The sequence below is a fragment of the Chondrus crispus genome, genomic scaffold (assembly GCF_000350225.1).
Source record: "Chondrus crispus Stackhouse genomic scaffold, scaffold_134, whole genome shotgun sequence".
NCBI classification, from domain to species: Eukaryota; Rhodophyta; class Florideophyceae; order Gigartinales; family Gigartinaceae; genus Chondrus; species Chondrus crispus.
This window is the reverse complement of record NW_005179000.1, coordinates 95,018-115,882: the sequence shown is the minus strand read 5'-3', so window position 1 is coordinate 115,882 and position 20,865 is coordinate 95,018. Positions and strand designations below refer to the sequence as shown.

The following is a 20,865-nucleotide window of genomic DNA, read 5'->3' as shown; positions in this document are numbered from 1 at the left end:
TTGTGGACTCGGTGTGGCGCTTTTGTGCAAGCGCAGCACACAAGGCGCGGCAAAAACAAATATGAGGTTTCTAGAAAATGTGGCTCACTGAGGACCCCTTGGAGTCATGACTCCACATTCGCAGACTAGTGCCGTCACCCCTTTTTGAACCTCCTTCCCGTGCCCCCACGTCAACTGCTGGAGCGTGAAGCAGGCTATTTTCGAACCATCAGTAGCGGTCCAAAAGTTTTCTTTCTCCCATCAGGCTCTTGGCGAGTTGTCAACTACCTCTTACTCACTGCTACTCTTTGAACGCATTCACACACTCACTTCAGCTAATGTCGACTCCCGCGAGAAAGAGACTTATCAGAGACTTCAAGAAGCTTCAAAACGTACGCCAAGCATGCCCTCGTTTGTACCGGGTCCGTGTACAGTGTTCTGCTGGTCTTGTCTAGCTAACTTCGATTTTCATGCGCTTTTCTTCTCTTTTTGTCCTTTCCTCAGGACCCTCCATCGGGAATCAGTGGGGCACCATGCGACAACAATATCATGCAGTGGAATGCAGTCATCTTCGGGTAAGTCACCACCGCTTTTGCTTTGGTCTTTTTCTCGAAGCAAAACACTACTACATGCTAATCGCCCATTCACTATTTCCGCTATTTCTGAACAGCCCGGATGACACACCATGGGAAGGCGGTACTTTCAAGCTGACCCTACAGTTCACTGAAGATTACCCCAACAAGCCACCAGTTGTCAAGTTTGTGTCAAGGCTATTCCATCCAAACGTCTACAACGACGGTGGTATCTGCTTGGACATCCTCCAGAGCAACTGGAGCCCTATATATGATATTTCCGCTGTTCTAACTTCAATCCAGAGCCTGCTATGCGACCCCAACCCAAACTCCCCGGCGAACTCTGAGGCCGCTCGTCTGTTCCAGGAAAACCGCCGCGAATACAACAAGCGTGTGCAACAGATTGTTGAGGACTCGTGGACGGCATAAGGAAGGCCCTGGTTCGCTCGCTTCTGCTGTCTTCCGCGCGAAGTACCAATTACTTCACCGCCTTTGTTCGTATGTCTGTACAGTAATTCACAGGGCGTCTTATGGCCGGGTTACGTTGATGTTTAGGAAGATTCTCACAGTTGCGCTCTTTCAAAAGCTTCCTGCTCATTTGGACCGTTCCTTAAGTTAGCCCTTTTGTAATTTTGTGGTTAGAAATATCGTCTGTGCATGATGCTACTTCGGTGTTACATGTTCTACAATTGAAGCCTTTATCCGTTATCTGCTGTGCCGTCGCGTATCTGTGTTGCCTCTACACAAGCCCCACTTTCTGTAGACGGCTGTTCTCCTTTTCCAACTGGCGAAGTGATGAAGTCTCCAAGGCTTCCAATTTCTATTTCTCGTGCCTTAGATCGCTCTTCCGGGCTGAGACGTCTAATAAACCGTTCTGACAGAGGGGTAGCGTTTGCGGCCACGTCTTTTAAAACGAGCACGCCTCGATCGATGAGCGCAAACTTTAGCCGTGACTTTCCGGCCCCATCGAGAAACTTTGCTACGTCGTCGAAACTCGGTAATGAATCCTCGTATTTGAAGACGGATACATAGAACATCGGTCTCATTGGGTCCCGCCTCTTGAAGGCACCTACCCGCCATGCCGCAAACGAAACTTTAAGCGAATTCAACTGCTGCTCTTCATCCAAACCCACCCTTCTGATGACATACCCTGCTCGCCTCAAGTAGGCGAATGCGAGATACTCCTCAAATGACAAGGAATTAATCGCTCCCATGGCAATCCCCCACGCACGTTGTACTGAACAGGGAAGGCCGCCTACACACAGGTCAAGGCCGCCCCTATCGACAAGAAAAAGGGCCTCTTCCGGGTAGAGCATTTGCTTTCCATCTTTGTAGACGCCCATGCTCTGCATAGCGTTACCCCTCGCGGCCGTAACGCGTGCCATACATATCTCCGGGTCCCAGTCCGCTGTCGCGAGCGTCTTAGTCCGGGCAACGCGCGGAGCGGCCGTGGCCTTCCGCAGGGCCGCGCGGCGTTGCTCGACGAGGGCGCTTTGAGACTCTGTCAGCTGCTGTGGTAAAAGGATAGAGTCTTTTTTGCCTCTGCGCGGAAGCGTTAGTTTACGCCACCACTGGATGCCCATGTTGTTTGCGCGCGTCTTCTTGCGCACACCACCGCTACCGTGTGCGGTGCCTCCTCGACTCATGGTTTTTGCGTTGCCACGATGGGCTAGCTTCGGCTTGATATAAAGCGCTGAGGAAGTGGAAGAACGAATGCGTTGAAGCGGAGAAGAGGAGCGTCCAGGAGTAGGAGTCCAAGCGAGTGAAAAGCTCCCAACGCCCCGCGCTGAACTTTTGGTGCTTCGTTATCGTTGATCCGATGGGCACATTCGTATCAAGAACTAGATACTTGCGCCTCCTGAAATTCTAAAATCGTAAATATGTGACGATTGCCACCATTTTTTTGGAAAAAAAAAAAAAAAAACTGCTGTTCACTTGGGACACATGGCCACGTGTAATTTAGGGTCGGCGTGTTGCGCGCCGTCGGCGACCCACCTTGGTCGAGAGCCGATGGGCCAATTTTGTCTTTGCCACTGCACACCAGCTTCCGATTCATCCTCACCGACTCGCGCCGACTTTCATCAACCACCGTCCTGCTTTATCGCAATCATTTGCAATGGGAAAGCACACATACTCAAGAGAACCTGCTAACCCGGCGAAATGTAAGTTTTCCTGTTTGTATCGCTTGTGCAGCTCTCTTTTGTGACTGCCTCCAATCGGGATCCGGCGCCTCGGAGATTTTTGCAAACGTATCTTATCGTATGCATGCTTCCTTCGATGGCTGCGGTGATACTTTAACGTGAAAAAAGCGGCGGGCAAAGCATGGACTGACGCGTGAAATCGATTATCTTTTCTCCACAACAGCGGCCAAAGCGTGCGGGAAGGACCTTCGAGTTCACTTCAAGAACACTCATGAAGTCGGCGCCGCGATCAAGGGCATGACCCTTGAGCGTGCCCAGAAGTATCTTCAAGCTGTCATGGACAAGAAGGAGATCGTCCCCTTCAAGCGCTTCCGCATCGGTGTCAAGGGCAAGCCGCAGTGCCGCAACTGGAAGGTCCCCGTGGGACGGTGGCCGACTAAGTCATGCAAATATCTGCTAGCCATGGTGAAGAACGCTGAGAGCAACGCCGATATTCGCGGCATCGATACCGACACCCTCGTCATCGACCACGTCCAGGTCAACAAGGCCGTACGTGGGCGCCGTAGGACTTTCCGCGCCCACGGGAGAATTAACGCCTTTATGAGCCAGCCGTGCCATGTCGAGATGTTTGTGTCAGAGCCGGAGGAACCCGTCGCCGCTGGCGATCAGGACGGCTCAGGCGCCCCGGCCAACCTCTCGAATACGCGGCTTCGCTCAGGCATGACTGCCTAGACTAGTGCGCTAGTAAAATCTTTTGATTGCACATATGTCGCATTTTTTTGTCTAGTCTTAGTAGTGGGCAGACACGAAAGCACTCTGAAGGTTTGGCTTGCCGATCTACGACTGCACTTCTCAATCATTTTGGCGCTTTCATCAAAGCACGCCAAGCGACTTGCGCGCCAAGCGATTTAAGAGACAATTTCGAATTGTGTTAAGGGGGACTAGGATCGTCCGGGGAAGACACATGAAACTTCAATTCTAGTTTTGCGATCCTTAGCCCGTCAAACGGAAGAAAGAGTTTGCAGACATAAAACGATTTCACATTGGAATACTAGATAACCGCTTTAACATGCCGTGCGCCAGCAAACATGTTTTTTGTCGAAACTATAGTCACAAAATACTCTTCTCGAGTCACTTCAAGCATGTCGAAGTGCACGATCCAACAACAGAAAGAGCGTTTGCAGAACGAGGTCCTTGAAAGAAGTGTCACACAGGGTCAATAATTTCCGTAACAGAGGACCCGGAACCGTTTGGGTTACCTATGCCGATAACCTTATATACTGATGTGAATTCTTAGAGATACAGTACAGTTGCTTGCCGAATTTCGGAATACTGTATGGGCTGGTTCCTCAAATTAAAATGCCGAGGGGATCGCAGAAATTTATAGGGTTACACTTAAGGAACCTCTGGTAGCCGATCGCATCGGGGTTGTCTCACCACCAGGAGCACGTGAAGACCACTGACAGATCCCCACGTAGTGCATTGTACAGTATCTGGCTGCTTGACACTGTTTACACGTACTGCTATAGACAAGGGGCGCCTTCTGGTTTCCAACGCAGTCAGCTTTTATGTTATTATCGTGTGAGCAGCCCGATGCAAAAGCCGGTGACACCGTCAAGCTATTGCCAAACTCTTGTCGATTGTGCCGGACTTCTATATCAAAAGACAATTTGAACCCACTGTATTTCGCTGGGGCATTCAATTGCGCGATCTACTTGCGGCAACATGTCCCGCATCCAGGACGTGAAGGCCCGTCAACTGTTTGATTCTAGAGGAAACCCTGCATTGGAAGTTGAGGTCGAAACCGATGACGGCAAGTTCCGAGCAATGGTGCCCTCAGGGGCATCGACGGGAGCTTACGAGGCTCATGAACTACGTGATGGAGATAAGAAGATGTTCAACGGGAAAGGAGTTTTAAAGGCGATCAACAATGTGAACAATCAGATTGCGGTCGCAGTCATTGGCATGGATCCTACGGACCAAGAAGGTATTGATCAAGCCCTCAACGATCTTGATGGACAACCTGACAAGTCCCGTCTTGGTGCGAACGCCATTTTAGGTGTCTCCATGGCGGTCACCAGGGCAGGTGCTGCGAAGAAGGGGATCCCATTGTACAAGCATATCAATAACCTTGCAGGAAATCCTCCACCGATGTTACCAGTCCCTTGTTTCAATGTTCTCAACGGCGGTTCGCATGCCGGCAATGATCTTGCAATGCAGGAGTTCATGGTGCTTCCCACTGGTGCGGAAACTTTCAAGGAAGCCATGCAAATTGGGGTCGAGATATACCACAAGCTCAAGACTGTCATACAAAAGAAATATGGAAAGTCTTCGACGGCTGTGGGAGATGAGGGAGGATTCGCCCCTAACATTAAAGACAGCGAGGAGGCTTTGGAGTTGATTCAAACGGCTGTCAGTGAAGCTGGGTACAAGGACGTGGTACAGATCGGCATGGATGTCGCGGCAAGCGAGTTCTACCACAAAGATACAGGCAAATACAATCTCAACTTTAAAGGCTCACCGAGAGCAGCTAACTTCAAAACAGCGGATGAACTTCTGCGAATGTACAAGCTCTTTGCAGCGAACTATGGAGTCATCTCCATTGAAGATCCATTTGACCAAGACGACTTTAAGTCATATGAAAAGATGACTGGGGAACTAAATGAGTTAATTCAGATCGTTGGAGACGATCTACTCGTCACAAATCCTGAAAGAATAGAAAGGGCTATCGAGACGAGTGCCTGTAATGGCTTGCTGCTTAAAGTGAATCAAATTGGAACAGTGACAGAAGCTATTGAGGCCAACAATCTCTCACGAAATGCGGGCTTCGGCGTGATGGTGAGCCACAGGTCTGGAGAGACGGAAGATGCTTTCATAGCAGCGCTCTGCGCAGGACTCGGCACCGGCCAAATTAAAGCGGGGGCACCTTGTCGATCCGAGCGGCTTGCCAAGTACAACGAACTATTGCGAATTGAAGAAGAGATGGGAGATCAAGCTGTTTTCGCGGGTGAATATTGGAGAGACCCGTGGATGCTGCAGGACTCCTCTAAAGGAACTTCGAATTGGTAGTCAACTCCCACGTATTGGGCATTCCTCCACGATTACAAACGGTCGTCGCTGTTTAAATGATGCAATTTGTCGAGTTCTCGCTGAGACGAAGCTATTATCCTCACCTTGAATCGGATGGCGCATACGGATTAGGGCTGGAGGCTTCGCTAAATACGGAGGCCGATTAACCTTTAGGGATGAATCTGAAGATAACCGAGAGAAAAAACACAGAAACCCGTTTGGCGTAAACTCTATTGATCCTGAGACTCGTCTTCCCCTTCGTTGGCAATGGCTTCCGTCCACCTGTCCGACAATTCCAGCGACGGATGACACAGGATGTAGATACCATCGGTTTCCGCACATAAAGTACACGGTTCTGGCATAGTAAATACGTACGGGAGGAAGTTTTGTGCAGGCGGGCTCTCTTTGTACTTGCACCCTCCCGGTACTTCATATTCCCCTTTGCCCGCCTCCATGTGTTTCTCGAATAAATCCCCTTTCTGCGGCAATGCAGGAGACGTTGCATGGTTCGGACCCGTGTCCCCAACAGGACCTGGAGCAGTATTATCCTCGAGGTTCTTTTGGTGTTTGTCGACTGGCAGCCCCTTGAGTCTGCCTTCCATGTTTTCCTTCTCGTCATCTTCCCCACTTGTGCCCCAATCGCTGTCGTATTCATCACTGGTGCTTGAATCCTGTTGACCCCCGTTGATCTCATGTCGTCCTTGCGCCTCTCTCATGTGTTGGGGTGAGACAGCTTCTACAATGCCTAGCAAGTGCTGAAACAGTGACAAACGGCCCTTTGTGACAGACGCAGTACCTGCCTTCGCAAGTCCCTTCCAATACAGCGTTAGCTCTTCTAAGAGAGCCATTCCGCGCCGGTGCCTCTGTCTTCCAGGCACTCGAACAGGGGCATCTCCTGATCGATATATTCCAAGTGGTGTTGCACCATGACGAATAAGAGACCTAAATACTGAGATGTAGGGTAAAAACAGTTGCCTATTTCTGAAAACAGCACCGCGGTCCATCCTGAAGAGCGTTTTTGGGATTTGAACGAGTCGGATCTTCAAGCCAGGAGTTGGTTGTACTGTGCCCAGCATGTCAGAAAAGAAATGGATAAATCCGGGCTCGACATACTCTCGCACAAGCAACGTAATTGCACTTGAATGAATAAGCAACTCACCGGACGCATACCGACTCCGTGAAAACAGAGAGCCGCGCCTGGCTCGAGCCGCGCCGGGCTTATTTGATGGATCTACTGCAGCTGCTCCATTCTCAGGAACCAGGTTTTCTGGCTCGGGCAACCTAAAGGACATTCGTCTCAATTGCTTACTATGTTGTGATCCTCCGCTCTTCACAGAACCGTGTCCCTTTCCGACTACTGCAGCTACTGCAGACTTCTTGAGGTCCTTCGCTGAAGTAAGGACGGCATGCACCGGATTTGCGGCACCTCGACTATTAGTAGTGGAATCTTCGTCTGGTGGGCTTGGCACATTGATATGGAGTTCCGTGCCTGAAGCTGCTTTCGGCGGCAGTTCTCCTGGTAGATCTGCCCCTGGCAATTTCTCTACCTTCGCTTCTAGTACTGCTGCAGGCATTGATTGAACTGCATCTTGTTGCTCCCCAAGTCGGGAGGAAATCTCTGGAGAAGCAACTGAGGAATGTGCGGGAGATGCAGAAAATTGGCTGCGAGATGCATTCGCAGACGTTTGGCGTGACGTCTCTCCCAGACTTGCACCACGTCTACGGGGGTGTGATGGTTCTCTCAAAAATTCTAACGATTTCTCGTCAACTAGTTCAGAACAAATGAACAAATCGTGGTCATGCTCGGTGTTGACATCAAGAGTCAAAAGCGTAAATATGGTTCGAGCATCTGATATACTCCACGGACGGGTGTAATCAGCCATAGTAGCAACTGACTTCGCAGTCTTTAGCCTTGCCTTTGCCCACGGGTCAGCAGAAGACGGAGACCCTTCCACAAAGAATAAAGACTCCCTTTCGTGTCTCGTGAATAGTTTGCGATACTTGTCAGTAATGGATGGATGGATTACCACTACTCGAGATCGCCGTGCGTTCCTCATGGAGCGTCTATTGCTTCTTTCCCACAGCTTCTTTAGAAAGAGGGCAAGGTTCTCCAACGCTGCATCTCCTTCGATGGCTACTATGACATGGCCAGAGAGAGCATCGGGGATGTAGCCATCCGTGCACTTCTCGTATGAACGGCGTCTTTGCGAATCTAACAAATCACCGCCAACGATATCCTCTTGGTCTTCTTCTCGGTGACGAGTTGCTTTCACAGTAGCGAGGGATTGCGTAAGGTTTGGTGTTGAGAGCGCATCCTCTATCTTCATAGATGTATTGCTAATCCCAGAAAGACGCTTAGTCATGGGGTCCAAGCCAGACGAGGTATGCTTCAGGTCGTCGGTTGAAGAAATAGATGGAAGCACAGATTGGCGCAGCCGCCCTAACTTATACCGAGAAGCAACTACGTGGAGCGCCGCTGCTACATGATCTTGTTGAAGGTATGTCAAGAAAATGCCAATGTCACCCTTGCGCATAAATGTATCTGTGTCGAGGATAGGATGAAGGAGCTTGTGCCCAATATCAGTGGTTCCCACAAGAACTAAACCAGTATGGAACAATTCAATGGCAATTTTCTTCAGTGCAACGCCGTGGAGCTGTTCCGGAATGATGGCGTATTGGAGCGCACATGACGAGCCCATCTGGTACTCCCACAACCACGAAGGATCATTTGGGCATGGCTTCTCAGCTGGGATGTCTAGATACATGTTTGAGAGCAGTGTGGCAAGTCCGTTGACTCTGATATTTCCGGCTATGAGGGCCATTTGTATTTCCTGGAGACAGATCAAGGAAGAGCGTTCCAAATCGACATGTTTTCCTTCACAGGAGAGCACACCTACTCCTTGGAGCACCTTTTTATGGTGCTCTATTGCGTCTTCCACCTCTTTGCTGTCTCTCTTTAGGCGCGCTTTTGCAAAATCATGGACTTCAGCCTGCAAAACAGCGTGGAACAGACCTTGGTAAGAAGCCGAAGGTCGCATGCTCTTTGAATCTCGAAAGTAAGTCCCCTTGCTGAAGGTTGTCGCTGTGTTTAAAGCGACATTAGTCTGCAGATTGGATCCTTCTAGTAAGGTTTGAGCATAGATGGGGATGTCCGTACGCGCGTTTCTGACAGCTAGAATGTTCATAACGGTTCTAATGTCTTGCAGCGAAGGATCCTCCCCTGTAGACGGAGAGGTGAGGAAAAACACGGCATCGGCACTCGGCAACTTCGCGCGTTGTGTATCTATGGAGTTTCGTAGGCATCCTTGTAAGAAAGTGAGCCTGGCTTGCAGAAAAGAATTCTTCGCAATGTGCTGGAACCAATCCGTGTCAGACCACGTGGGGTTCTCGACAAGGACCACAATCTTTGCCGTCATATTACTTTCTCGTGTGTCCGAATAGAACTCCGACACGAAAAGTACGAGGGAGGATAGAGTTGGATTCCCACAGACGATGACGTGACGGGCGTTAGGGTTCTTCACAAACCAGCCTGAGCCGCGGCCGCGAGTTGATTGCTCGACAATTTCTCCGATGACGCTGGTAAAAATAACAATACCAATGACGATGATCATGAGGGTGAAGAGCCGACCCTGGACGGTAGACGGCGACAAGTCTCCATATCCAACAGTAGAAAGGGTGACGACGACGAAGTAAACACTGTTAAAAAAGTTCCAGTCGCCGAATTGCAGCCAAGTGTCTCGAAAATTGACACTGAGCAGGTCGCCTGGAACTTCAAGAAGTTGAATAGCGCTGGCAAGGGTGTAAAACAAGGTAATGCACTGCATGCCAAGCTTTGCAAAGAGGCGCTTACTACTCATGACTTGGACTAGCAGGCGTTTTTCCAGGCGACTGAAGGCGCCGTAAGCCTGGACAGCGCGCAGAAAGGAAAAATTGAGAAACTGGTTCGGGCCGGAGGCCATGAGCAGGGAGGGAAGTGAGAAAGCATCAAAGAAAGTGTTCAAAGAAGAGGCGGACGAGATGGCGGATTCTGCAGAGAACATTTCGCTGACGATATCCAGCATGAAAAAGCTCGCTCCAATTCGGTTGATGATGGTAATGTAGCCAAAGACATTACGGGTATAGGTTCCGATGATATAAACGACGCAAACTGCGAGGTTTATAATAAGTCTGAAGACCTCGACAAGGTAGAAGATTTGGGTGTCACGGTAGATTCTGATATAGTATTCATTCCATGCGTACGGGGAGAAGCGAGATTTCGTGAGAGTGAGAGCCAGGGTGTTTCCTGTGACAATGGACTTCCGCGACACATCACGAAGAAAGGCGAGGCCGACAACGACGAGATATGTGATGGGACCAGTCCACAAGGCCTTGGCAATGAAGCCCCATAACTCATCATTCTTTGGGTCATTCATAGCGGCCTAAAAAGTAATGACGAGCGCCGATCGACAAGCTGGAGGCGAAGAGTGTTGATAAATCAAGGAGCAGTTGCGAAAAGGGAAGTGAAGAAGCATGATCTCTACGAGAAAGGCGGTTGGAAAGGCGGTTGGAATGCTTAGAGTACTTTTGGGAGGCGTGCTGACGCTCTGTGATGATGTTTGTATGAGAACTTTGTATGAGTACCCTTGGTACCTAAGGCAGCGGCGTTGTTCAGGAGAGGTGATCTGCTCTCGGAAACCCGGAACGGAAGAAACGTGGCCTGCTCTCTGAAGGCTGCTGTACAAACTGTAATGAACAGTGTGCCGTATCTATGGCATGCTTCGTAGCTTTCAAACGAATATTTTTCGGTTGGATGACGATATCCACGTTTCCGAACGTTTCGGCCGCCATTTGTACGGCATGGCAGGGTTCCATACAGTACCAAGGGTACTGTACTGCAGTATGCACAAAATAGCGCTTCTCACGTACGATACGGGTACATAGTGTACCTTCGCAGCTGGCGATCGGGGGCCAAAGTTACCGTACAGAAGGACATGGTACTGTACCCTTGGGTACTGTACGTACTTTTTGTACACTACAAGTAACATCTTGATATGGTTTACGGGATCCTTTGTTCCTGGATATATTTTCTGCTCATAGGAAGTGTCCACGTATGATAACCGAAATTTTCTAAAAGGCAGGCTCAAAACCGTCCAAGGTCGTCTGAAGCGATGATGGTTAATCGGTCTTGTTTTAGCTTCCAGAGTTTTTTTCGCCTGCGCGAGGAGATGGGGTATCTTCATTTTCTTCATGAATGTCCATCTCAACTTCCACTCGACCTCAAAAAAGGGTTTGCAGTTGTCTCCTCTGCCGAAATGGCGAGTCAGCTGCTCGCATTGGTTATTGCACAGTTATTTTTGGAAAAAGTGACCTGAAAGTTGGCTGTCCGCCGCTGCGAAATTGGATGGAATACTCAAAAATCACGCTGCGGTTCTCACGCCACGGGACAGCACACACTGCTGCTCGAAAAAGTATAGCATATCCATGCGTTTGGGCCGTACGATACCCTTGGCACAGTGCGAAGAGTTAGACTCTTCGCACTGTGCCACCAAGGGCATCTTGCGTAGTTGGTGTAACTCAGTTACGCTGGACAACTACGCAAAACACATGTCGGGACTCGTACTCCTAGCACTATCATCGTGCTAGGAGTACGAGTCCCGATTCTGTGGGTTCCATTTTGTTTGGCTTAACAAAAAGACGTAGCACTGTACATCGATTTTTAAAACAAATCATACTGCGGGCTAGATCCATTCATGCAGGACAAACGCATTGTACACGCCATATGTGTGCTCGCAATGCGAAACAGGACGGGCAAGTTAACTTGCGCACAGTCAGGCGTAGGTGGATGAGCAATCTTGCAATTGGTGCAGGGATAGGCCATTCATGGGAAGGAATCTCATTAGTGTGGTACACCGATAACAGGATTTAGTATGGGCTAGACTAATTTACAGGCCTATTTTCGGCACCTTAGAACATAAATTAGCATGGCCTACTCTAATTTGGGTACCCCACTTTATACAGTCCGGGGAAAATGGATTGGCCCATATTTCAGCAAAAGTCACCGAACTGATACTGTGGGACACCGCCCTGTCTTTAAATAAAGTTAATCCATGTCGAACTGATATTAATGTAGGCCATTCTAATTGGGTACTATGCATTTTCTCCACTAATTTTTCCCCCAGACTAAATCCCGTTAACGGGTGTAGTTTATTCATTAGTGAGGCGACCCATCTTTTGTTTCCCAGATTCCAACAAACAAGCAAACACAAGGAAAACAATGGTCTCCCATGCTTTCTCTTTGTCCGCGTTGCGTGTTGTACGAAGTATCGCCATGGCTCAGTGTCACTCATCTCTCTGAAAGATGCTCTTTGGTTGTCTCGAAGGGATGGCGCACTCTTTCCCAGAGCTGAAAGCTCGGCAGAAAGAAGTCCTGAATATTCAATGCGGAGCAGTTGTCCCTCTGATAGACACGACGACATACATTCCTCAGACCCACGTGCAACTGTTTTCTTCATGCCAAAGTGATACTTGACTAAGGCACTCGTTCCGATGCCTTTTCTGTCTCCTGATGTACATCTCATTCATGAGTTTATTGAGTGGGGCCTGGCTAACTTCGTACAGAATACTCGCGACTCCCGTGGTGCTGCAATTTGGCATCGAGCAAAAATCTTCCATATTGCAACGGGGCCTCACCTTGGAAACAGTGATATGAAAAGACTGCCTTCCATGGTCCTCGATACGTCAGACATGGTTGACATTTTCCACACGATTTCTTTGTCACCTTTCAATCTTCGCCTTATCAGCGCTTGTACATCCCTTGAGTTTGATCTATCGAGCATGGATTTCACACCCCCTTGTAACCTCCATATTGCAGTAATGGAGGCGATATTTAGATATTACTGAAAATAATGTCGTTGCATCATGGCTCATGGCATGCCCTACAGTTTGGAAGTTGTTCAGCATTTCGGAATGGAAATCAAATGACCGGGCAGAAAGATACGTCGCCAAGCCGTCCATGCTTAAACATTTCGCCTATGTGCAACCAATGGCCCACGAAAGACCCACGCGCACGACATACGGCATACGTATACATACCCTTACATTCTCGTTCTGAGAGGTCACGGAATCGGTAGGGCACCGCTGCAATCAAGCAATTCCAAATTCCGCTCTGTTCGGGTTCTTGCCAACAGTCGCGGGACTGGTCGCCAAATGGACAAACAGCTTTCCACCGAACGGCACTGCTCTCTCATCAAATCTGTACGAGCTTTCATGAAGCCTCGGACCTCCAGAACCATTTCCAAGCCATACGTAGGCACCAGCACGCTTCTTGAGCAGGATAGAAAAGTCCTCTGAGCAAAGAATGGGCTTTAGCATGCCCTCTTCGACGCCGACAGAATGCACTTTGGATTCATCTCCTCCTACAGCTCGTAAAGCAGCGAACTGGGCTACCAGCGCACCATCACTCGAGTTGCGGGTCACGGGATAGCCGTCAGTGAATAACACGTTGCCCTGACATCCGTGCATCGTCGCAGCACCAGCCGCATGCCGTCGCAATTGCTTGAGGATGGACTCCTTCGTTTGCGTGTCAAGCGTTCTAAAGGTACCACACACGCGTACCTGAGATGGGATGGCGCCAAGGGCGTGGGAATCGACGTTTTCCACGCTTGTGAACGCAACAGCGGCAGGAATGAAAGCGTCTGTCCCACGTGCAATCACAGCTTGAGCACAGGTTACCATGGTGCACGCTGCCAGTAAAGCGTCGCCCCCTTCCTCGGAAGTCATTGCGGCATGGCCGCCGTGTCCAGCAAACTCTATGACAAACTTGCTGGAGGACCCCATCATGGGACCTGCCCCGACACCAAAGTGGCCTACCTCAAGGCCTGGCCAAGAGTGCAACGCATAAACTGCTTCAACGTCCGAATGGAGTGTGTCAAGCAACTCGCCTCTCTCTACCGCGATGCGAGCACCAGACCCTCCGATGGCGGCGACCCCCCGTTCCTCCGCCGGTTGGAAGAAAAGTACGACCTTGCGATGAGTTAAATCGCGGAAGTTATGTATCCAGTGAGCACACGTGAGCAAACATGTGACGTGGCCATCGTGTCCGCAAGCATGGTGAACATCTGGGTGCAAAGGTGATGGTGTGCCATCTGTCCCACGTATTGGAAGGCCATCCATGTCGGCTCGCAACAGGATGGGAGATAGTGTTGGGTCACGCGGTGTGTGAACCGCAAGAACCGCTGTGGGAAGCTCGTCATTGAGACCGCGTGTTACTTTGAGGGACGGGCATTGTTCTTTCAATATACTGTAGATGAAGTTTGACGTCTCTTGCTCTTCGAAGGAGCGCTCTGCTATGCTGTGCAAAGACCTCAGCCATCCTGAGTGAAGCTCAGAGTTCTTCTCGAAGAACTTGTCAATGCCAAGGTTAGTGACACCTTCACTTGCCATGCTGAAGACTAGGTGCAGGTATAAGCTTTGTCGATATCGCTTTGCGCCTCGTGGAGTACAGTCCCAGAAGTTTTCTTCGCACATGCACAATAGTGCCGAGCAAATGAGTTTAGTGGGCTGTGGAAGTTATCTTCGGCTTGGTGTGCTGTTCATGTCTCGATAACGGGTGTCCCTACGGCCTTGCCGACACACTGTAGTACGCTTTGGAGCTACAACTCTCAAACCGGAAGCGATGCAACGGCAAATCCGCCTGAGGCTCATGTGAGAGGTGTAGCGATTTGTTATTTTTTTTGAACTTGTACAGTACCCTTGGTACCGTACAAGTACGGTACACAATACAGTCCAAAAGATGCAGGTCACACACCAATTGTATTTTTTTACTCGCTCGCAGACTGGACACGATGCAAGTAAAGGCCCTTCTTAGAGCAGTGGCATTTCTCGCCATCCCCCGCCTACTCTAGGGGAGTGATCGATACATCGAAGAGAGACAACGCGGTACAACAGCACGCATAATTGCCCCACGCTCACCGGAAAGAGCTTCTGACGGTGCTGCTCTTAGGATTGCCAGCGATTCTTTGTTCTAAATGAAGAAGCACACTGCAAGGGCATGACATGATTGAGCCTTCCGCTTGAATCTGAACAATCTACAATGTACAGCACAACTTTCTTTATTCAAAAAGTGAGTATTATTGATCCCTATGCGGCGGCTGGTTCGGCCACCACCGCAGCGGAAGTTTCATTCTCCGCCTTAATTTGTGCCATCCTGGCACGATGCTGTACCATCATATCCTCTGATGAAATCTTCACCCAGCCGTCTTCCTTCACATGGTATAAGTTAATTACACCGCCTGACGCAGCGTCACGATGTGTGGCGTGGTAGATGGACTTCTGGCCAAGGGTGATGGCCTCTTCGTCGCTCATGTCATAAGAATACCCCTGGTCGAGCACACCATACGCGAATGTGGACCCAGATCCGACGGAAAACATTTTGCCCTTCAGCCTCGTGCCGTCGGAGTCCACGTAGAAGATACTCGGTCCAGTTTTGTCCCACCCGCATATCATAGTCCTAAACAGCGAAGTCAAGATGGTAGTCACATTGAAACACAGTTGAGGCGGTTAGAACTTGCGAGGTTAAAATATTGCGAAATAGACTCGGGAAGAAACGCAGCCAGGCAGTGAGCAACCCAACATACCCCATAGACAGTCCCATGCCCTTGTAGTAATACACTGTATTTGCAAGCAATTTTGAGGCAGCCGCAACAGAGATACGCTCCTTGTTGCGCAGTTCTGTTGATCGCAATTACGGGCACATGATCATAGAAAAGTTCAGTTAGAATTCGCAACAAACGCGCATAATTGGCATAGTAATTGACATGTATTCAATACTTTGATCCGAACGCACCATAAAGTTTGCACCGTCGGCCAAGGTCCCTCTCCCAGAAGCTGCAATCTGCAGCGCCACCCGCCATGGTACCCAGCAAGTAAGGGTTGATCTCGATGATCTTCTTGACCGTTCCGCTTCCAATGTATTGTCCCATACTCGCGCGAGAGTCGACCGCTACGATGATGCCGCCTTTGAAGCTAAACGCGAGGGTTGTCGTTCCATGAGCAAAGCGAATTCTGTCCTTCTCCGGGACATTTGCAAAGGCATCGCGAAGAAACGAGGAGGGCCGATCGACTTGCGGGACCACAAGAGAGTTGGATAGCCCGAGATCAATGGCATCGGGGCTCACTCTGGCCTCATCCGATCGCGTGCCGCTGATGGCGTACTCGGCGTCGAGGAAATCAAAATTGCGCATCTTGACGCAACGCGGTTCGCGTGGATCAGGGATGAAGGATCAGGTCAAGTAATGCAAAGCAGAACTCAACTTCTATGGGTTGGGGAGACAACAGGCCTATATCATTTCGGCAAGTTGAGCATCATGCGTTGGAAGGCGCGACTGTGCTTACAGTAAAGTATGATGTAAATCATTACAGTGGTGTAATGATGGGAAGTTTGCAAATAAATAAAGCGCGCAAGAAAAGCCTTCTGTAGCACGTGTACGAGCAACTCTCCCTCATTCCTTCGTTTCTCATCGTCGGGTCTTGATAGTATTAGTAGTGGACGCGCGTCCCATCTCTATTTCACCACAACAAACCAAACTCGGGATTCAAATGGAAGGTATTGCCTTCCCGAATGCGAACATGACTAGTGGCGGAGGCAATGGTGGCTTCTATCAAACAAGCTATGGCCCTCCACAGGGAAACCGAAATGCGGGGATGAACGGCAACGTCTCCAGCACCAACGAGCACTACTTCATGCCGTCGCAACAGTCGACCACGACTTTTGATGATGAGCCTCCACTGCTCGAGGAACTTGGAATCAACGTCGCGTCCGTGATCGCCAAAGCCCGTGCAGTGGCTAACCCTTTCTCCCATATCGACAGCAGCTTTGCTGACGAGGCCGACATGACGGGGCCGGTCTTTTTCTGCCTGTTACTGGGATTTTTACTACTGCTGCAGCGCAAGGTACAGTTCAGTGTCATTTATGGGCAAGCAATTGTAGGTTGCTTGGCTGTTTACTTTGTGTTCAACCTTATGTCGCAGCGCGGTATCGATTTGTACAGATCAACAAGCATTCTAGGGTATTCGCTTCTACCGATGGTGCTTTTGTCATTCTTCGCTATTTTCATTCCCTTGAAAGTCAAGGCACTCAGCATTGTGCTCGGTGGTGGTTGCATCTTCTGGAGTACCACCACAGCCACCAAAATCTTCGTCGCTGTCTTATCGATGCGAGACCAATTCTGGCTCGTATGGTATCCGCTAGCACTGCTTTATACATCGTTTGCGTTTATCACTGTGTTCTAGATTCGCCTGTGACACGCGCTCAGCTGGAATCCTGTGACTCACCACGATGGCAAGTCCAAATGTGCGCTTATCTCTGTTTCCTTGCCTAGTGCTGGGGACCGGAGCCCAAATTGCCTCATCCATAATCGTCTGCAAGCAAAGAAGCATGAATTGAAGGGCGCGAAAGAAGACATGAGTAGGGCGCTTTCCCAGTTAAGTCGCTGCGAAGTAGCATACGTGGTTATTCCTTCGCAGCCATGAGTAATCCTCTCGGCGGGCGCGGTTTCTCCTTCCTGTTAACAACAGCGATATCTAGCAGTCCCTCCGGCGGGTCGATATTAATGATACTATTCTTTTTATCAACAAACGGGACGACCTGCTTGACAAACGGGACAAGTACGCGCTTTGCCTTTTCCGGAATGTCGCCCTTGAAACTGGTGTTACTACGGTCAGGATAGCCCACAGACTCATTGCAGGGGTCTTCCTTGACAGGAAAGATTGCGATCTCAAGCAAATCGGCGGCCACAGAGGCAGCAGCTGCCCCGGACCCGGCAGCGGTGCAAAGATCATCCTTTGTAATGACGCTATCGACCACGCCAATAACAGTATCATCTCCAACACAACGGACCCGAGATCCAACTAGATCCGCAACCATAAACTCATCTCTCGCAAGCTTGGGCCTGTCCCCTTCTTTTACATAGAGCCTCGCGCCTCTAAAGCGTATAACGTCCTCCCTAGAATCGATACCCTCCAGGCGAAGTATCCATGTATTCTTCTGGCTAGCCTTCCTTCCTGCGGATATGAGCACGGGGCGCGGGTATCGCCTGCCAGGCAGGAGCAGGTATCGGTCGTGCAAGTGGACGCCCGGGCCGAGGCGGGAGACGGAAAAGTGCCCCTCGGACACGGCCTTCGCTTCTCCACGCACACCGTGCGCGCCAATTATGGTCGCGATGTGCAGAAAGCCAAGGTTTTCAGCAGCCCATCGGTCCTGGCGCGGGTCCGGCGGCGGGGTGGTCGGGCGCGGACGAGTGATTTTAGGCGGACGTGGGGGTCGCGGGCGTGAGAGGCGCTTTGCTGCGCAGATGCATTGGTTGCGGGCTTGGAGAGGGTGTTGAGGATGCGGGAGGGCCGGATGCGGGAGGAAGGCTTTTCGCGAGGTCTGTCTTTGTGACGACATTTTGTGGTTTCGGGTAGGAGAAGGTGGGGTGGAGAAGGTGGGGTGGAGAAGGAGGGGAGGAGAGATATGTTTGCAATGCAGACAGTTTACAAGGAAGGGATTTGGAGTTGATCTCAAGGTTGAGTGTGCACGTGGACAGGTTGACACGGTGGCAGTCTTGAGCGGGAGAAGCACCATGGACGTGTACACGTGTACATGTTGGGAGAGGGAACGGACATACTGCACGTTCAGAACAGGAGAGAAGAGAAGCCAGGGGCACAAATGGGTGGACTACACGTGGCTGGCGCTGGGTTGTTCCCGGTTCTGCCGTGTAAGCGCATGTAAGCATTGGAATTGTCGACTGAACGGGACTGACAGTGGGTTGGAACGAGACAGGCTGTCGAGTGAAGGTGAGAAATATTAATGCAAAGCAGGAAAGGCAGTGAGGGGTGGGAGCGGTGCACCAGACAGCAGCAATGCGAGGCGACAAGGCGCTCCGAGAGAGGCACCGCGGTGCCTTTAGACAAACCGACAAAATGGAGCGTCATAGCCGTGTTTCGTTTTTTCCCTGGCTTGGTCTTCACTTCACTTTCCTAGCACAACGCTTTCTCACCCACCGCCTGCATTTCACTTCGCTACCTGTCTTCATCCTCATCCGTACATCGTCACCCCCTTCCCCTCCCTCGCTCCCACCGCATCTGCGCCAACGATTTTCGGCCTCCCGTCTCTCACGTCTTCCCATCCCACTGCTCTCCCCCACTGCTTTCCTTCTCACTTCCGTTTGGCTTCCACGTATCGACATGGGGTCCCGCGTCGGTCCTTACATTGTCACCTCTACCCTCGGCCAGGGCACCTTCGGCAAAGTTAAGCTCGCCCAACATCAGGAGACTGGTATCGAATACGCCATCAAAATTCTCGACAAGTCGGACATCAAAGCCAATGAGCTCACCGTCAATGTCCGTCGCGAAATCGCCATCATGAAGGCCCTAAACCATAACAACATTGTCAATCTTCGAGAAGTCCTCTCTTCGAAGACAAAGCTTTACATCGTCATGGACTTGGTCCGCGGCGGCGAACTTTTTGAACAAATTGAGAGGAGAGGCGAACTCGATGAAAAACTTGCCCGTAAATACTTCCAACAGCTCATTGATGGCGTTGATTATTGTCACAGGAGAGGCGTCTGTCATCGTGACCTCAAGCCTGAAAATTTGCTCGTCGATGAAAACGGGACCTTGAAGATTACAGATTTTGGCGTTTCTTCAATGAAGGGCGGCGTCAGCGGCAGTGACTTGCTGTACACGGCGTGTGGAACCCCGTATTACTGCGCACCAGAGATTATTAATGGTGCAGAGGAGGGCTACTCTGGCGTCAAGATCGATGCATGGTCGTGCGGAATCATCCTCTTTCTCCTCCTCACAGGCACTCTTCCCTTCCAAAATGAAGATATGACAAAACTCTATGAACAAATTAACCGCTGCAAGGTTGAATATCCCTCTTGGATGCCGGCAGATGCAAAGAATCTCATCGCACAGCTTCTGGAGAAGGACCCCGACAAACGCTACTCTTTGGAAAATGTTAAGGGACATTCCTGGTTTCTCGTTGATTACGAAGGCACTGACAACGATGTCAATCGCCGTTCGACGGAACGTTCTAACAACTCATCCAATTCTTCCCGCGAGTCACGGAGGGCTCCTCGCGTCAATTCCCGTAGTGGCTCTAGGTCCAGAGATAGACTAGATCGCAATCGTCGCTCCGCAGAAATGGCCCATCCTGCTCCACCCCCCGCACCAGCCCCTGCACCTGAACCGGCCCCAGTCCTGAGAGACGTCGTCGCAGAGTTCGGCGACAAGGATCTCGAAGACTTGATCACGGCCGCACTTCCAGGCAAGCCGCAAAAGAGAATTGATGATGTTGTTACCAAGCTGTCAGAACTAGATATTGATTGTGCAGAGGATATCCAGTTTCTTGCCGAAACTCTGCGTGAACCGACTAATCTCACGACATGGCTCGAGGATAAGAGTCAACTCCCGTCTGTTACTTGTATGCGCATATCTAGATTCTTCTTCAATTAATATAACACGATAAAACGTTTCGGTGTTCACACATGCATGGATTCATCCTGGTATTGTTGTCTTTAACTCTGTTTCTAATTAACACACTTCGGTATTGCACTTATTGAGAACACGCCTCTTGCGAAGCCCATTCCTCATATTGGAACTTCGGGAATTCGTAGAGTTTGACTACCGAACTGCTCTGTTTCCGCGTGGATTGTAGGCGAAGTCATCCGGAGCCAGCCGACGTGTACGAACGCTAAATCAGTTCCAACTCGAGACTGGGGTACAGATGGACAGGCGCCTACAATCGATAGAAACTCATCGCCAGTCGAAAATCTGGCTATTATCGTCAATGATGGGTTTGAGAGTGCATGAATGTTTTACTCCATCGCGAGTACAAACGTGACATGAAGAATTAAAGGATCCTAAGCATCGCTGGTGGATTGCGAACACTCCTCGTAGTTTATTCTTTAGGGGCGTATCGCAGAAAGTAGTCTTCTAATTTTCGTGGCCATGCTGTCGCAAGATAAGCGACAATTTGTCCCAACCAAAAAGGCAAAGCTAACTAGATATATCACCTTCACGAAAGATCTCCACTGAAGAACCTGCGAGCCATACACACAATCCATGGGTTTCCGGAGAGCATG

General features: G+C 50.2%; 13 protein-coding genes; 8 read left to right on the top strand and 5 right to left on the bottom strand.

Moving 5' to 3' along the window:
• Positions 1-202: 202 nt before the first annotated feature.
• On the top strand, positions 203-1,159 carry CHC_T00010346001 (ubiquitin-conjugating enzyme E2). XM_005713333.1 is given in 5 exon segments: positions 203-317; positions 318-371; positions 484-554; positions 650-980; positions 981-1,159. 3 exon segments carry the CDS (start codon positions 318-320, stop codon positions 978-980), a joined length of 456 nt encoding a protein of 151 aa, XP_005713390.1. The 5' UTR covers positions 203-317; the 3' UTR covers positions 981-1,159.
• Positions 1,160-1,249: 90 nt separating this feature from the next.
• On the bottom strand, positions 1,250-2,197 carry CHC_T00002309001 (hypothetical protein). The gene has a single exon (XM_005713332.1). It carries the CDS (start codon positions 2,195-2,197, stop codon positions 1,250-1,252), a length of 948 nt encoding a protein of 315 aa, XP_005713389.1.
• A 412-nt stretch (positions 2,198-2,609) lies between these two features.
• CHC_T00010046001 (60S ribosomal protein L17) lies at positions 2,610-3,693 on the top strand. XM_005713331.1 is given in 4 exon segments: position 2,610; positions 2,611-2,713; positions 2,916-3,424; positions 3,425-3,693. Coding segments are annotated over 2 exon segments (612 nt in total), but the record flags the coding sequence as incomplete, so codon positions are not given.
• Positions 3,694-4,260: 567 nt separating this feature from the next.
• Positions 4,261-4,458, top strand: CHC_T00002307001 (hypothetical protein). The gene has a single exon (XM_005713330.1). The coding sequence runs from the start codon at positions 4,261-4,263 to the stop codon at positions 4,456-4,458; it is 198 nt and encodes a 65-aa protein (XP_005713387.1).
• A 61-nt stretch (positions 4,459-4,519) lies between these two features.
• Positions 4,520-5,761, top strand: CHC_T00008490001 (enolase). The gene has a single exon (XM_005713329.1). The coding sequence runs from the start codon at positions 4,520-4,522 to the stop codon at positions 5,759-5,761; it is 1,242 nt and encodes a 413-aa protein (XP_005713386.1).
• A 36-nt stretch (positions 5,762-5,797) lies between these two features.
• On the bottom strand, positions 5,798-10,173 carry CHC_T00002306001 (hypothetical protein). XM_005713328.1 is given in 2 exon segments: positions 5,798-5,991; positions 5,992-10,173. 1 exon segment carries the CDS (start codon positions 10,171-10,173, stop codon positions 5,992-5,994), a length of 4,182 nt encoding a protein of 1,393 aa, XP_005713385.1. The 3' UTR covers positions 5,798-5,991.
• A 2,113-nt stretch (positions 10,174-12,286) lies between these two features.
• Positions 12,287-12,640, top strand: CHC_T00002305001 (hypothetical protein). Its single transcript, XM_005713327.1, has one exon. The coding sequence runs from the start codon at positions 12,287-12,289 to the stop codon at positions 12,638-12,640; it is 354 nt and encodes a 117-aa protein (XP_005713384.1).
• Positions 12,641-12,645: 5 nt separating this feature from the next.
• CHC_T00002304001 (hypothetical protein) lies at positions 12,646-12,870 on the top strand. Its single transcript, XM_005713326.1, has one exon. It carries the CDS (start codon positions 12,646-12,648, stop codon positions 12,868-12,870), a length of 225 nt encoding a protein of 74 aa, XP_005713383.1.
• Positions 12,871-12,883: 13 nt separating this feature from the next.
• On the bottom strand, positions 12,884-14,266 carry CHC_T00002303001 (hypothetical protein). Its single transcript, XM_005713325.1, has one exon. It carries the CDS (start codon positions 14,264-14,266, stop codon positions 12,884-12,886), a length of 1,383 nt encoding a protein of 460 aa, XP_005713382.1.
• Positions 14,267-14,354: 88 nt separating this feature from the next.
• On the bottom strand, positions 14,355-14,627 carry CHC_T00002302001 (hypothetical protein). The gene has a single exon (XM_005713324.1). It carries the CDS (start codon positions 14,625-14,627, stop codon positions 14,355-14,357), a length of 273 nt encoding a protein of 90 aa, XP_005713381.1.
• A 184-nt stretch (positions 14,628-14,811) lies between these two features.
• Positions 14,812-16,047, bottom strand: CHC_T00009329001 (20S core proteasome subunit beta 5). XM_005713323.1 is given in 5 exon segments: positions 14,812-14,878; positions 14,879-15,248; positions 15,376-15,469; positions 15,585-15,981; positions 15,982-16,047. The coding sequence occupies 3 exon segments, from the start codon at positions 15,979-15,981 to the stop codon at positions 14,879-14,881; spliced, it is 861 nt and encodes a 286-aa protein (XP_005713380.1). The 5' UTR covers positions 15,982-16,047; the 3' UTR covers positions 14,812-14,878.
• A 289-nt stretch (positions 16,048-16,336) lies between these two features.
• Positions 16,337-17,680, top strand: CHC_T00002301001 (hypothetical protein). XM_005713322.1 is given in 2 exon segments: positions 16,337-17,029; positions 17,030-17,680. The coding sequence occupies 1 exon segment, from the start codon at positions 16,337-16,339 to the stop codon at positions 17,027-17,029; it is 693 nt and encodes a 230-aa protein (XP_005713379.1). The 3' UTR covers positions 17,030-17,680.
• A 1,284-nt stretch (positions 17,681-18,964) lies between these two features.
• Positions 18,965-20,271, top strand: CHC_T00009299001 (Serine/threonine protein kinase). XM_005713321.1 is given in 2 exon segments: positions 18,965-20,236; positions 20,237-20,271. 1 exon segment carries the CDS (start codon positions 18,965-18,967, stop codon positions 20,234-20,236), a length of 1,272 nt encoding a protein of 423 aa, XP_005713378.1. The 3' UTR covers positions 20,237-20,271.
• The last annotated feature ends 594 nt before the right edge of the window (positions 20,272-20,865 follow it).

Bases quoted from the DNA above. Each gene is read 5' to 3' on its own strand.
- CHC_T00010346001 (XM_005713333.1), top strand. From the start codon at position 318: ATGTCGACTCCCGCGAGAAAGAGACTTATCAGAGACTTCAAGAAGCTT. The intron at 372-483 runs GTACGCCAAGCA...TCCTTTCCTCAG, and splicing joins ACTTCAAGAAGCTTCAAAAC to GACCCTCCATCGGGAATCAG. The intron at 555-649 runs GTAAGTCACCAC...ATTTCTGAACAG, and splicing joins TGGAATGCAGTCATCTTCGG to CCCGGATGACACACCATGGG.
- CHC_T00002309001 (XM_005713332.1), bottom strand. From the start codon at position 2,197: ATGAGTCGAGGAGGCACCGCACACGGTAGCGGTGGTGTGCGCAAGAAG.
- CHC_T00002307001 (XM_005713330.1), top strand. From the start codon at position 4,261: ATGTTATTATCGTGTGAGCAGCCCGATGCAAAAGCCGGTGACACCGTC.
- CHC_T00008490001 (XM_005713329.1), top strand. From the start codon at position 4,520: ATGGTGCCCTCAGGGGCATCGACGGGAGCTTACGAGGCTCATGAACTA.
- CHC_T00002306001 (XM_005713328.1), bottom strand. From the start codon at position 10,173: ATGAATGACCCAAAGAATGATGAGTTATGGGGCTTCATTGCCAAGGCC.
- CHC_T00002305001 (XM_005713327.1), top strand. From the start codon at position 12,287: ATGCCTTTTCTGTCTCCTGATGTACATCTCATTCATGAGTTTATTGAG.
- CHC_T00002304001 (XM_005713326.1), top strand. From the start codon at position 12,646: ATGTCGTTGCATCATGGCTCATGGCATGCCCTACAGTTTGGAAGTTGT.
- CHC_T00002303001 (XM_005713325.1), bottom strand. From the start codon at position 14,266: ATGTGCGAAGAAAACTTCTGGGACTGTACTCCACGAGGCGCAAAGCGA.
- CHC_T00002302001 (XM_005713324.1), bottom strand. From the start codon at position 14,627: ATGGCGAGAAATGCCACTGCTCTAAGAAGGGCCTTTACTTGCATCGTG.
- CHC_T00009329001 (XM_005713323.1), bottom strand. From the start codon at position 15,981: ATGCGCAATTTTGATTTCCTCGACGCCGAGTACGCCATCAGCGGCACG. The intron at 15,470-15,584 runs GTGCGTTCGGAT...TGCGATCAACAG, and splicing joins CCGACGGTGCAAACTTTATG to AACTGCGCAACAAGGAGCGT. The intron at 15,249-15,375 runs GTATGTTGGGTT...TTCGCTGTTTAG, and splicing joins GGCATGGGACTGTCTATGGG to GACTATGATATGCGGGTGGG.
- CHC_T00002301001 (XM_005713322.1), top strand. From the start codon at position 16,337: ATGGAAGGTATTGCCTTCCCGAATGCGAACATGACTAGTGGCGGAGGC.
- CHC_T00009299001 (XM_005713321.1), top strand. From the start codon at position 18,965: ATGGGGTCCCGCGTCGGTCCTTACATTGTCACCTCTACCCTCGGCCAG.